At 43.3% G+C, this 14,538-nt stretch overlaps 1 protein-coding gene across 1 annotated transcript in view; it reads left to right on the forward strand.

The window, feature by feature from the left end:
- The window catches only part of RABGAP1 (RAB GTPase activating protein 1), a 147,150-nt gene that overhangs the window by 114,210 nt on the left and 18,402 nt on the right, over window positions 1-14,538 (forward strand). The window contains exons 16-19 of the mRNA XM_090274692.1: window positions 51-176; window positions 754-897; window positions 2,865-2,906; window positions 3,152-3,280. Of these exons, the coding sequence (XP_090130818.1) occupies window positions 51-176; window positions 754-897; window positions 2,865-2,906; window positions 3,152-3,280 (441 nt within the window). The remainder of the gene's footprint in view (window positions 1-50; window positions 177-753; window positions 898-2,864; window positions 2,907-3,151; window positions 3,281-14,538) is intronic.

Raw genomic sequence — 14,538 nt, forward strand, 5'->3', positions numbered from 1 at the left:
GTATCTGTTTTGTGACCTTTCCCCGACTTCCCATTCCCTTTCTATTACAGATGCCCGAAGAACAGGCATTCAGTGTTCTGGTCAAGATCATGTTTGACTATGGTCTCAGGGAACTTTTCAAGCAAAACTTTGAAGATTTGCATTGCAAATTTTACCAGTTGGAGCGCCTCATGCAGGTAAGAAGAGAAACCGGTTTGCATTTGCCAATTAGAGTATGGTCTGCGGACAAGTGGATTGAGGAACTGGTGTCAAGGAGCAGCGGGATTGCCTTAGCCTCCAGGGTCAGGGATGGGTTGGTCAGTTTGTTTACGTTGAGAATGATGCCTGATGGGTGTGAGTCGGGTTTTCAGTCTCATTAAATACCCAAAATACCAGAGGGCTCCGTAGGGGCTGTTTACACAGCACACTCCGTCACCAGTGTTCACCAGGGCTCTGAAGCTGCCTGGTTAGGGAGCGCCTGGTAAAAGGAAACAGACGCTCCCAAACATGTCATAACTTGGAAAGAAAAACTCTCTTTCCAAATATTTGTCACTATTTTGGGGATTCCTCTTTAGAGCTAGTTTGTGGACAAGAAAAGAGAGCTGAGTGCCAATTTAATAACAGATGATAGGTGTTCTTCTGAGCACTTCAGAGGTTTTTAGAAAAACACAATTTTGTGACTTTTTTGGCTTATTCCTGTTAGATTTATGAGCCTCCTGAGTGGGAGCTGAATAGATGCATATGTGCCTAAAACTAATGAGTTTGCTATTTCAGGAGTACATTCCCGACCTGTACAACCACTTCCTGGATATAAGCCTTGAAGCTCACATGTATGCCTCCCAGTGGTTTCTTACACTTTTTACAGCAAAATTCCCTCTCTACATGGTCTTCCATATCATCGACCTGCTTTTATGTGAGGTATGTATCGGAGGCCACAACACTTTGGGATCGTTACGGTGTCCTTCCTGTGACAGCAATCAAAGCAGAATTTGCTCGGCTCGGTTTTGTGTCAGTGCTGGGAAATCCACGTTTAGGGACTCTTCCTTGGGCTGAAGCTAATGATCATGTTTTGTTAAAGGCACTCTCTGCTAAAATAAAAACAAAAACGTATATATATTAGACATTTGTATTAGTTAGTATTAGGTTTGTCTGATTTTTTGAGGAAATCCAAAACAACAGTGATTAATAAAGCAGAGGTTTATTTCCCATGTAATAGAAGTCAAGTTGGCAGTAACCCTCCGTCCCTAGAGTGTGACTCATTATGGCTGATTAGAGCTCTAGCCACAAAATCTACATTTTAAGATAGAAGGGTTAAGATATGGGAGAGGGTGCATGTTTTCTTTTTATAGAAGAGATTTTTTAGAAGTTCCACCTGCACTTCCACTTACCTCTTATTGGTAAGTAGAAATGAACTTAGATGTACAAGAGAGATGTTTTTATCCCCAAAATTTTATTTATGTATATTTTTAGAGAGAGGGAGAGAAACATCCATGTATGTGAAACGTCGATTGGTTGCCCCTTGCATGTGCCCCAGCCATGGACCCATGCATGCCCTGACTGGAAATCAAACCGGTGACCTTTCACTTTACAGGATGACACCCAACCAACTAAGCTACACTGGTCAGGGCAAGAGAGATTTCTTTTTTTAAGCTTGGTAGGAATTGGGGAGTCTATTGCTGAAAGTAGATATTAGAGTAAATAATAGCCTTTGCCACAATATAGTTTTGGGTTTGGCGGGGAGGGTATGTTTAATACAAAATTAACTTATTTCAAAAATATATTTTTATTGTAGAAACTGTAGAAAATATAAGCAAAGAGATTTAAGGATACTTCTAATCTCACTGTCTAGAGGGTAACTGCTTTGAACACGTGTGTGTGTGTGTGTTTACTTTCAGCCTTTGTGTGTGTGTGTTTATATGTGCATATATGGACTATCATGTAATAATGTATACTACAGGTCTGTATATATTTTAAAATATGATTATACTATATATACTATTTGGTAACCTTTTTTTTCATTTCATATACTTGAACATCTATAGACACATAAGCATCTACACCATTTTTCTTTTTGTTTAATCTTAACATATGCAAAACATGAAAATTCATTAAAGACTTTGTACCTTCTACCCAGCTTGAAACATTATAAGAAATAACTTTACCAAATATACTATTATTCTTACTTGGTGCCAAGTATCCCATTTCTTGGATATACCATAACTTATGTAACCAATTTCTTATCTCAAACCTTTCGGTTATCCAGATTTCACTATTATAAACAACCAGTTGTTAAGTAGTGAGGGGCCCAGTGGCATGCTAAGTAATTTAAATAAACTTTTCAAACTATAACTAGCTCAGAAAACGGAAACTGAGGTCCCGAAGCTTACTTAAACTTGATCGGCAGATGTTAGTGCCTCACCTTATTTGTCCTCTGCCCCCTCCACTCCCAGAATGGTGACCTGTAGGAAGGCTGATCGGAGGGAGCCCGGAGCGGCTTCAGTCCAGGGACGTGGGGCTCCCAGGGATTGCTGTGCCTCCAGTGGGGCCACACTAAATGAAGTTCCACCGGCAGTCACTTCCTGCTCAGTTTTATGAATCTGATGTTTTGGTTTGGAAGCATAGAGTACTTTGGAAAAATGTTCTTGTTGAATGTGAAAATAGGGCTAGAAAAGCTCTCTCACAAGAACGAGAGGTGGGGTCTGGTCTAAGTGGCGTTTCAGCAGCGGCTCTGTAATGATTATTTTCCAAGGTGTTTTCAAGATACTCCATTTCTCTACTTAATTAAGGTTTTATACTTTCTCTAAAATTGTGGGGTATTCTGAAGACAGTGTTATTACATCCAGATATAATTAATTGAAAACGTTGTTTTGTGTTTTCTTTTTTAGGGATTGAGTGTTATTTTTAACGTCGCCCTTGGATTATTAAAGGTACACATTTATTCATAAGCTGAGTTATCTGGCATTCTCCATTGCGATAGCTTGGTTTTAATCTTGTTCTTAGCAGACACTATGCTCTGATGTTGTCCCTGAGAGTGGAGACATGCATGCACCTCTGGCAAAGCTAAGAAGTATCTTCTGGGGGTTATAAAGCTGCTGGGATTATAAAATGCTTCTTGTGCATCTTCAAAGCAAAGAACCTTTCCTACACACGATTGTATTTTCTTTCTTTCAAGACCTCTAAGGATGACTTGCTATTGACAGACTTTGAAGGTGCCTTGAAATTCTTCAGGGTTCAGCTTCCTAAGAGATATCGCTCAGAAGAAAATGCAAAGAAGCTAATGGAATTAGCTTGCAACATGAAGGTAAAATAAATTTTGCTTTTAATTTTTTTGTTCAGCTAACATATCACTATTCCTCATCAAACTATCAACATTTATAATACATTAAAATGATAATGTTTTCTTTCGTATTGTATTTTTTTCTAAAAACTTTTTAAACATATTTTCTCCTCATTCGGGGTAATTTCTTTACTTAGATAATATAGAAAATAAAATTCTTTTAGTTAACATAATTAAGGATAACAGCTTTCTCCACATCCAAAAATGAAACCACAAACACATCAGAGGTGCCAGGTGTACACTATATAGCAGCTCATAGGTTGTCATGGGTATTTTATGACACTGCCTTTCCTTCACAGTCTAGGCCTAAAGTGGTGGCTCTCGTAGGAGCCCAGATAAGGGACTTCTGTTTTTCCCAGCTTTATTGAGATGGAATTAACATATAATGTTATATAAATTTAAGGTATACAGAGTGATGATCTGATATCTGTATATATTTCAAAATGTTTGCCACAATAAGACTAGTTAACGCGGCCTTCATTCCACAAAATTTTTAGTTTGTTGTGATGGTGAGAACACTGAAGTCATAAGTACTCCTGTCGCAACTCTCAAGTGCACAGTGCGGTCTTGTTAACTACAACCTCCACGCTGGGCCTTGGGTTCCTGGGACTCACTCATCTCAAAACTGGAAGTTTGTACCCCTGGCCAGCATCTCTCCATCTTCCTTACCCCTCAGCCTTCCACATGCTTTTGTGTGTATTGGATCCTATGCATTAAATCTTACTGCTTTCCCCAGCCTTTGAACTATAGGAAAGGTATTATTATTCCCATTTTGAAAACAAACCAAACAACAAGGAAGTTGTGACCCTCTGGGGTTCTACAGCTAGTTAGTGGCAGAGCACAGGTTTCATAATTTCTACTGTATTGTCCTTTAACTTTCAGTATTTGTTGTTATGGTCAGAAATCCCCTAATATGAAACCCATAAGACATGAAGGAAACCCACTCAGTGTTTTTCACTTGCAGTGGCATTTGTGATTTGTACACTTTGTCAGGTTTTTTTTTTTTTAATTTTTATGGGCACTTTATTCAGATGGTCGGTAATCTGAGAAGACAGTGGGTTTGTACCCTAACAGATTGTCTTAAATTCCATTATAAATGGCCCCCCCTTTTTTTAAAGTATATTTTATTATGTTGTTACAGTAGTCCCAATTTTTTTCCCTTTGCTCCCCTCTGCCCAGTACTTCCCTTCCCTCCAGTAATCCCAGTCTCCTTAGTTCATGTCCATGGGTCGTGCATATAACTTCTTCAGCTTCACCCTTTCCTATATTATTATTAACTTTCCCCTGTCTATTTTGTACCAACTGATTATGCTTCTTAGTCCCTGCACCATTTCCCCATCTCTCCCCCTCCCCACTCCCAGCTGATAACCCTCCAAATGATCCCCATACCTATGATTCTGTTCCTATTCTGGTTTGCTTAGGTGATTTTGTTCTTATTTTTTAGATTCAGTTGTTGATAGTTGTGGGTTTGTTGTCATTTTAGTGTTCTTAGTTTTGATCTTCTTTTTCTTAAGTAAGTCCCTTTGACATTTCATATAATAATGGCTTGGTGATGATGAACTCCTTTAGCTTTACCTTGTCTGGGAAGCACTTCATCTGCCCTTCCATTCTAAATGATAGCTTTGCTCGATAGAGTAATCTTGGTTGTAGGTCCTTGCTTTTCATCAACTTGAATACTGCTTACCAGTCCTTTCTTGCCTGCAAAGTTTCTTTTGATAAATCAGCTAATAGTTCTATAGGTATCTTTTTGTAGGTAACTCTCTGCTTTTCTCCTACTGCTTTTAAGTAAGATTCTCTTTATGTTTAACCTTTGGCATTTTAATCATGATGTGTTTTGCTGTGGTCCTTTTTGGGTCTAGCTTGTTTGGGACCCTCTGTGCTTCCTGGACTTGTATGTCTATTTTCTTTGCCAAATTTGAAGACTTTTACTTCATTATTTTCTCACATAGGATTTTAATTTCTTGCTCTTCCTCTTCTCCTTCTGGTGCCCCTATGGTTCAGATTGTTGGCACATTTTAAGTTGTCCCAGAGGTTCCTAAACCTCCTCATTTTTTTTAGTTCTTGTTTGCTCATTCTGTACTGGTTGACTATATTTTTCTTCCTTATGTTCCAAATCATTGATTTGAACCCTGGTTTTCTTTCCTTCACCATTGGTTTTGTGTGGGTTTTCCTTCATTTCACTTAGCATAGCCTTCACTTCTTCCCTTATGCGTTTGTCATACTTAAGCATATCTGTCAAGCTTGTGAGCATCTTTATCACCAGTGTTTTGAACTCTGCATCTGTTAGGTTGGCTATCTCCTCATCGCTTAGTTCTCGCACTGGAACCTTGATCCGTTTCCCCCTTTTGGGCCATACTTCTCTGTCTCCTCATTCTGACAGGCTCCTGTATTTGTTTGCCTGTGTCTTAGAGCTGTCACTCCTGTTAACATTGTAAGGGGCGGAGCCTTATATATTCATCAGTACAGGGCGACCTGTTTCATCACGTTGTGGTGCTGTATGTGGGGGAGGGGCCTGAGAAGGGACAATGCCACTTGTTCACCATTTGCCCCTTTTCCAGGCACTTCTCCCACTTCCATGCGGGACTCGTGCCTCTAGCTGCTGCCCTGGCTATTGTTCCCAGAGTGGGTGGGTCTGCAGATGTTCTAGGACCATGGGGGTCCTTTAAACAAGTGGACTCTACTGAGTGACCGGCATTTTCTTTTTCCACTCCAACGCCCACTGGTTTGCAGTCAGAAGCAATGAGCTTTATTTTCCCTGGTGCTGGAACCGTAGCTGCGCTGTCTAGTCTGGTGCTGGGAGTGCTCCCCTGGTGTCCCTCCTGACTTTTTTTTTTTTCCTCTGTTGAAATACTTTTTTTTTTTTTTAATGTTTTTTATTGATTATATTGTTACAACAGTTCCAGTTTTCTCCCCCTTGTTCCCCTCCACCCAGCACCCCCCTCCCCCAGCAATCCCCCCCAAGTCCATACCCCTGGTTCATAAAAATTAACTATACCCCCCCTCTCACCTCCTGACTTTTTAAAACGTGTGGCTGCACTTTCCGCCGGCCCGCTGCTGCCGCCTCTTTTGCCACCACACTGCGTCCTCTCTGCCCCGGCTCCGCTCCTCCTACCTGTTTGGATGAGTGTTTTTTCTTTATACCGTATCTTTGTTTGCTGGACTTCCATGCAGCTTAATTTTCTGGAACTTATGGTTGTCTCTAGTTTTGGGGTAGTTGTATTCCTTCTTAGTTGTGGGGGGAGATGCAGTGTGTCTTTATTTGTACACCTTTTTAAGATTAAAAAAAAAAGGATTTCCTGTGTTCACGTTATAATAAAATTTTTGTTCTTGAAGAAACAGTAATTGAAGGAGTTTAGTTTGGGGTTTTCAGCTGGAGGCAAATGGGAGACAAAATAAATAGTTGTATTCAAATTTTTATAGGACATATAAAAGACTATCATGTTTACCATATGTGACTCCAGAGGGTAAAATAGGAATTAGTGTTTCAGGGCAGATGTGGGCAAGAAACTTTACTATCTGCTCAACAGAGGGTGGACTTGGCCACAGGGAGATCTGAATTCAGGGTTACTCAGTTATAAGATGTGCAGTCTCCTCATCCGCAAGGTAGCATTGCGCTCTGGTTCTAATTCTATATAAGACCAAGCTAACTCAGGCTACCCTTCTTTAAACACTGGGAGATGCTAAAATATAGCCCAAGAAATGTTTAACTACCTGGATGAATTTGAAAGAAAGAAGAGAAATGCCCAGGTAGCTGAAGCAAAGGAGCTCTAAACTAGTGTGTGTGAAGTGACAGCATGAGTAGTCCCAAGGGTAGGTAATGGTCACACCCTCGTGGGAGGTGCCTTTGCGCCTTCAGCAGGCAGCTGAAACAAACCTCTGCCTGAAGTTACGGCCTTGGAGTTGCTGCTGTGTTTTTGAAAGGGGGGATATAAAACTACCTATTAGCCCCAGAAACAACAGAAATCATAAAATAAAATGAATGGGTTTTTTTTTTTTTTTTTTTTTTTTAAAAAGGAACTTGGACTTCTCATAATCAAGATACTGATGAAAGTTATCATTCAAATTAAAATGTGACATATTTCTCAAGTATTATGGATAACAGTTACTGACACTTTACCACGTGCCGGGTACTGTGGTTCCATGCTTTGCTGTATGCGGATTAACTACAGTGTATGCAGAGCGCTTACTGACCACAGTGCCTGGTAACCAGGAAGGTTCGAGAAATGATAGCTGCTGCTATGGTCACTCCCTCTCTGGTCTTGAAGCAGCTATGAAGCACTTCAGTGACATTTTCAGGATGCTGGGTCTGTGCACAGAACAGAGAACCAGGTGAGCTCTGAGGGTTTGAGTCTCTTTCAGTTCCGCCTGGTGCAGCACACAGGAGGCTCTGCCTCTCCCTGGTGATTGCTTCCCATCCAGACTGCTCCTTTCTCGGTGACCCCTCTCAGTGCCTGGTACCTGGCTGGTTGCTTGGGCCAAAAAAGTCGTGACGTCCTCCTGGACTTCTCTCACACTCCCCATCTTCATACTCCACGTCCAAGGCCTGTCAGCAGAGTGTATCCTGAATCTCATCACTGCCTGCTCCCTTCATCACTAACACCCGTCTGACCATCATCGTCACTGCTCCCCTGGAATGTGCCAGCAGACTCCTTGGTCTTTCTGTTTTCACAGTGGTTTTCTCCCAGGCTTTTCTTGGTCCCATCTCTCCCGTGCCTAAAACTCTCATGGCTTCTTAGAATAAAACATGAGTTTTAGCCTTCGCCTGCAAGGCCTGACCCCATCTGATCTCAGTCGTCTTTCTGATTCCATCTCCTACTACTTTCCTCTCTTACTTTTTCTACTTCAGACACCCTGGCCTCCTTGCTGTTCTCCAACAGGCCGATATGTTCACTCCCCAGGCCTCTGCACTGGCTGGCCCCGCCCGTCATGTTCTTCTCGGCGTCTGTGTGGCTTCACTGTTGCCTCATTCAGTCTTGGGCTCAAATATCAGGCCATCAGAGCAGCCTTCTCTAATTACAGTGTCTGAAGGAGCAGCACCCCCAACCCTTTTCTGCTCACCCTCACTTATTTCCCGCTTATCACTGCTTGACATCATTTTATGTTTATTTGACCCCTCCCACACACACAGAATTAAGCCTGTGACAGAGGGGACCTTATCTCTTGTTTACTTCTGAATCCCCAGCAGAAGAACAGTATCTGGCATATAAATATTGACAGAATGAGTGAATAAATGAATATGCTGTTGAATTTCTACTAAGTGGTTTACAAAGGGAGTTAACATGGATTTGGGCAAGGCTTAAAAGTAGGTCCCAGCTGAAGGTTTTACCTTTGGGGTTTTCATTAGCTTGAAACACTTTAATAATATATGGATCCTTCATTTCCGTGGTCCAGATGGGAGGTGTCTAATGTCTTCTTTTTCTTACCTGTGCTCTCAAGAAGTTACGTGGGCCAGGCTGCGTAGCACCGACATGTGGTGCTTAGGTGTGTGACTCCTTCTGCCCTGGAGGACTCTGCATGTCTGGGGCACCATTTGGATGATGCCCCTACCTTCACATGGTTTCAGGGTGAGAAAGGTAGTAATTTTTTAGAAAATTGATTCCCAGCATGGAAAGCCTGCAGAGTCACCAGGACATGAGAGAATACGATTATTCTGCTGCAAGGTGGGACATGGTGTGTACAGTTTAGTGAGAGGGAGTTGTGCTCTGGCAGCCACGCTTACTACCGGTAAATATTAGGGGACATAGAGGCAACAGTTCAGCCAGTTATTGGCAAAGAACCTCAGTCACGGTATAATTTGCCAGCTGAAAAATAAGAAAACCCTTGGCAAGCCTGCACGCAGGCTGCAGGCGGTTTGGAGGGCCTCCATCAGCACGGGGCGCGGAGCCTCCTCTCGATGTGGGGGAGGGTCCTCCTGAGAAATGGTTTGGAAACTAGATTTTGAAGCCTTTGGTGTAGAATTTAGAAAGGAAGCATTGACTCTTAACTCATTGAAATTCCATTCCGTTATTTTGACTTTTAAAAAATTGTCACTTGATTTTCAAAGTTGTACTTGCTGATTAAGGTGAGAATTGGGAATACTTTGCCTAGTCCAGGAAACAGATACCTGTTTGTCTCTTTGTCTTGTGCTTTAAACAATTACAGTGTTGTAATTTCTGGAATTTATAGTTTCTAGAAGTAGCTCATTTCTTCCTCACAGTACCCTATGAGGTAAGTAGGGCAAATCCTGTGTGGAAACTGAGGCTTATAGAAGTCAAGTAACTTACCCAACTTGTACTGGCTGGGCAGTGACAAGCCCTAGGCCCTAGACTGTTCGCGTTCCCAGTGCTCTCCATTCCGTTGCACTGGCTTCTCATTGCAGAACTTTGGTGTGACAATGCCTGAAATGGCCACAAGGTGGGGGTGTTGCCCAAAAAGGCCTGTATTCCTCCCTCTGCCTGTGTGTCTTCCTTTGCTGTAAACCTTTGTGTCCGTCTTTACCTGCCTCTCTTTACTTCTCTCTTTTTTGTCCTTTTACTTCTCTCCTTCTCCCTCATTTTCCTTAGTTTATTATGGGAGTGAAATGTTTATTTTTCGAGGAGTTTTTCATCTGCTCTTAATCTAAAATGTAACAGCATATGTCAGAACTCATTTAGTTGTCCATTGACTTGCACTGTCTTATGGGTCAGTGTCCTGAAATAGTAAAATTGTTTCTGCTTCTGATAATAAGGTCTGAAGGGCATTTTGTTTTTAAAGCTTGTTTCAGGAACAATGGCCCTGAATGGCCCTAGTAGCTCCACAGCCCTTTCATACTCATAAATGCGCTATTCATTGTTTGTGGGGGTGGGGGGAGCACATTTAGGTCTTTTAAATCTTTGATTAAGAAATATGTGAGAGTGCCCTGGCTCGTGTGGCTCAGTGGACTGAGTGCTGGCCTGCGAACTAAAGGGTCGCCGGTTCAGTTCCCAGTCAGGGCACGTGCCTGAGTTACGGGCCAGGTCCCCAGTTGGGGGAGTGTGAGAAGCAACCACACACTGATGTTTCTCTCCCTCTCTTTCTCCCTCCCTTCCATTGTCTCTAAAAATAAATAAATAAAATCTTTGAAAAGAAATATGTGAGAGCAATTATTTCTTTATGTCTATGCAGGGATTTTAGAGAACAGGTCAGATGTGTGAAACTAGTTTGGAAGAAGCAGGAACCATGCTAAAAGAGAGGGCTCCATGGGTTTCTCAGATGAAGCTTGAAGACTTGTTGTAGAATCCTGTGTAAAGTGAATTGTAATTTCTGAACCATTTTTTATTGGAATTTGTTATTTCAAACATAGGGTGATTGTGCTAGATTTCAAACTATGTACAAGAAAAGTTATTACAAAAACCAAGTAGCAGTATCTCCAAATTAATGTAACCCTAATCATTTACTATTTGGAGAAAGAGGAAACTCTTTGTCATTTGGGAATATTTGCCCTTGGTGGATATTTTTATTCATGAGCTAAAAGCCACAGATCATTTGTGGAGTTAACGTGTGCTAGGATTTTAAGGCTCTATGACTGCAGTGACTTAATCAATCTCTATGTGTTCCCAGGATCTTCCATAGCGTCTGCACAGAGCAAATTAATCCTTGCAGTGACTACATGTGGTCAGTTTTCAAATGTGTATTTGAAGCTTAGAAAATTAAAACTCCCAACAGGTATAAAGCTCGTGAGTGATCGAGCGGGTTTAGCTCCTGGGAATTCCAGACTCTGAAGTCAATGCCATTGTCACTGTGCTTTACTGTAAGTGAGGGCTTGAACAAACAGGACGGGAGCCACTCGTGTTGTTGAATAGCTTAGTCTCTGTGTCAGCACTGAAACTCTGTCTGCACTATACCCGAGTTCAGTCTTCTCTCTAACTAGACCAAGCTATCAGTTCTACTTCTTTGCTTGTTCTTGCCTTTTAGAATTGGACTTCAGGAGGAAATTTGTGAGTGGCTGCTCTCTTTCTCTGTACTGTACCCTAAAATGTTCAGTGTTGCACGGATAGCAGTGGTCATTACCTTCTTATTTAGTAAGTTGGTCTTCCTTGGTCTTTATCTGTGTTTGGGTTCTCTGCTACTAATTTACTTCTGCATTTTAGGCAAAAACTTTGGTGGTAGGACCAGAATGCCTAATTCTATTTAGTGATCTTTGAGAAAGTTTGAGTCTGAACTGTATGAACAAATTAAATAAAAAGGCTCAGTAATTAAATAGAATGTTGATTTGTTTCAAGTGGTTACAACTGCAGGCTTTGGAGTCTTGTAGACCTTGGCTCTCATCCTGCCTCTGCCTCTGCCGTGTGACCCAAAGTAGGTTAACACAGCGGGGTGCAGGAGAGAGCAGTAAGATGATGCCGTTAGCGTCGCTGCTGCTCTTCTGCTGGTCATTATCATCATCCCTCAGACACCAGGGATCGCGTGGCCTGCCCTGTTTTGACCTCTGCCCAGGCATCTACTTTCCTTAAGTCACTTCAAGTCAACAAACTTTTATAGATTTCTTATGTGCCAAGAACTGTAGTCAGTACCGAATCTGCTGGAGAGATGGGTAAGAAACAATAATCACCCCAGATTTGTGTTCTTGTGCTGGTGTTGCCACTTAACAGACTGGGTCTTTGACTTGAGACAAGTCACTTTGCCTGTTATTTAGGTCTTAATGCCCCATTGGTAAAATGAAGGGGGTAATCCCTGCTGTGCCCATCTCAGAGAGTCATTTGGAGGATTAAGTAAACTTGCAGGTGTAGAGGTGTCTTGCTATCCTGACAGTCCTATGTAAATCTCAGGTCCTTGTCATGAGTAACTGAAAAGCGAGGTTCTTGCCCCAAGCATCTACGAAAGTGAGATGGGCTTGGGTCAGATTTCTTTATTTAGCAAAATGAGGACTTTGGGGTCAGAATCTCCTTAAGGTTCAAGACCTCTGCCCACCCATCCACTCATGCACACAACCCTCTTCAGCCGTGCCAAGCAGAGCCACTAACATTCACCCTTCCACCTTCACTCACTCCCTGGGACGAGCCCAGGAGTCAGCGGGTTCTGGCCTTGGCAATAGTTTCTTAAGCCACATTGGAAGTCAGCTCCTGTTCCCTATCAGCAGCCTGTTTCCTGCTCTTTTGTGTTAAATGGGCTTTCTTTAAATGTCTTATTGTTTGTCACACATGTTAAGGTAGTCTGCCTCTGATTCAGGACAAGAATGCAGATGTTGATATTAATAACAAGTAGTAGCTACTGTTAACCTCACTGTGTGCTGGGCACTCTTCTGAGCTCTTTAAATGTTTTACGTTGTGTGATCCTCATAACAATAGTCCTTATAAGGACTGTTGTGATTTTCACGGATGAGGAATCTGAGGAATATGAGGCCAAGGTAAGGCAGCTTGACCTCTGTCATACAGTGAGCCATCAGCAGAGCCAGGCCCGGAGGCTTGGTCTGCCTGCCTGCAGACTGGGCCCCCTCACTCCCACGCAAGTCAGCGACCACTCTTGTTTCTCCATCTGTGTGGGCCTGGCGTCCCTGCCTGGTCCCGAGGCTGATCAGGGACCACCTTTCCCATGGCAAATAGCACATATTTTAAGAGAGAGCATTATCTGGTTCCTGTGACACACTGAGGACGAGTGAGGGGCCAAGGGGAGGGATTTGGGACTAAGTTCGCATTTCTACCAAAGTATCAGACTGGCACATTCCAGGCTCCAGTTTCTGTAAATCAAGGTTTCGTACCCGAGGAGACTGTGACTGGGCCTCGGGCAGCCTGTGAGCCCTCCTACATGGTGTGCGGGTCGCTCTGTTTCTATGGGTGGGATGGGGGCAGAGTTGGCGTCTGTGCTCTTCTGTGGCGACACGGCTTTCTCTGGGAACCATGACTCACAGCAGACTTTCAAAGTGGTTCTGTTCCTAACAGTGTGAAGACCCGGCCCTCTGTACTAATTGCAGTGGGGTCTAAAATTGGTTTTACCTAAATTATGAACTCAGTCTTATTCCAGGAAACTGTTAGAATATTTTCCCCAAAAAGTACATTTAAACAAAAAATTTCAAATATAACCTGTGAGGGCAGAAGTGCCAGTCCATGTGTAGCGGTGATTCCCACAGCCTCTGACAGAAGTCAGCCAGCGGTGGGTGTGATTCAGGGCTCGGGGCTCACTCCACAGCTGCCCTGCTTCCTAGATGCAGTTACAATGTTACTGGAGTGAGTAAGAGACAGACAGAGTGATCCTTGCACTTTTAAGAGTGGGGACCGTGTCTCCAGTCAGTAAGTATTTTCATGCTCACTGTGGGCCCGGCATTGGGAATTTCACAGCAGATAAGGGTTCCTGCCCTGTGGATTTAGCATATTGTGATCTCTATACATCTTTGTATTACTAACGCCTAGCAAAGAATGCTACCTACAGCTGCGCCCAACTGTTGGGTAAGTAAATGTCCCTGCTGCATCCTGATTAGTTTAAAAGGAGGGTGGCTGGCTTTGATTTGTTCAGCGGCCGATTATTGAGTCCCGATTGTGTTCCAGGCGTTGAGGCAGGCACTGGAGATGAGACCTGCTTCCTAGTAGCGAGACAGGCCGTCAGGTAAGCACACAAATGAATACCTGTGGACTTGGACAGGTGCCGTGGAGGCATTGCCTTGATGCTGTGAGAACATACAGCGAAAGGCCTGGCCTGATAGAAGGAGGAAGGTGTCAGAGAAGGGTTCCTGCTTAAGTGACGTTGGAGCTCTGACCTGATAGGTGAATAGGGTGTGGGCTTGTCCAGGCAGAGGGACCAGGCTTGCAGTGTGCGTTTGCTTAGAAAGGTCGATCTCAAGAGTGGTCAGTGTGACTTAGCATTCCTGGGCACTGTGTGTGCATGGGCAGGGGACAGGAATGAAGGAGACACTGTCTGACCGGGAGGCATTGATAACGGGACAGGCAGGCTGAGAGGTCGGTGCTGGTCTGCCCTGGGTGCACCCTCATGTGGAGGCCTGAACTGGTGCTTTTCTGCTGGTGCCTCTCAGTTCCCCATTCAGGTATCGGGCATCCGTCTCTTTCATGGGGTCTGGGCCTCGCGCAGCCTGAACTGGCGGCTCTAGTACGCAGCCACCCAAGCTCCGGAAGTCAGCCTCAGCTGCCAGCCCGTTGTAAACAGGGTTGTTTTTATGTATTTTTTTGTTTGTGATGGGGTTGGGGGGTGAGGAGTTTAAGGGAGGGAGGGGGTAAGGGACGAGAACCAGTGGGAAGTGGGAGGGAGTCCATGCTGGTGAAGATGGCAGGACTCTG

The sequence above is a fragment of the Furipterus horrens genome, unplaced genomic scaffold (genome assembly GCF_987537825.1).
Source record: "Furipterus horrens unplaced genomic scaffold, mFurHor1.1.pri manual_scaffold_4, whole genome shotgun sequence".
Classification (NCBI taxonomy): domain Eukaryota; kingdom Metazoa; phylum Chordata; class Mammalia; order Chiroptera; family Furipteridae; genus Furipterus; species Furipterus horrens.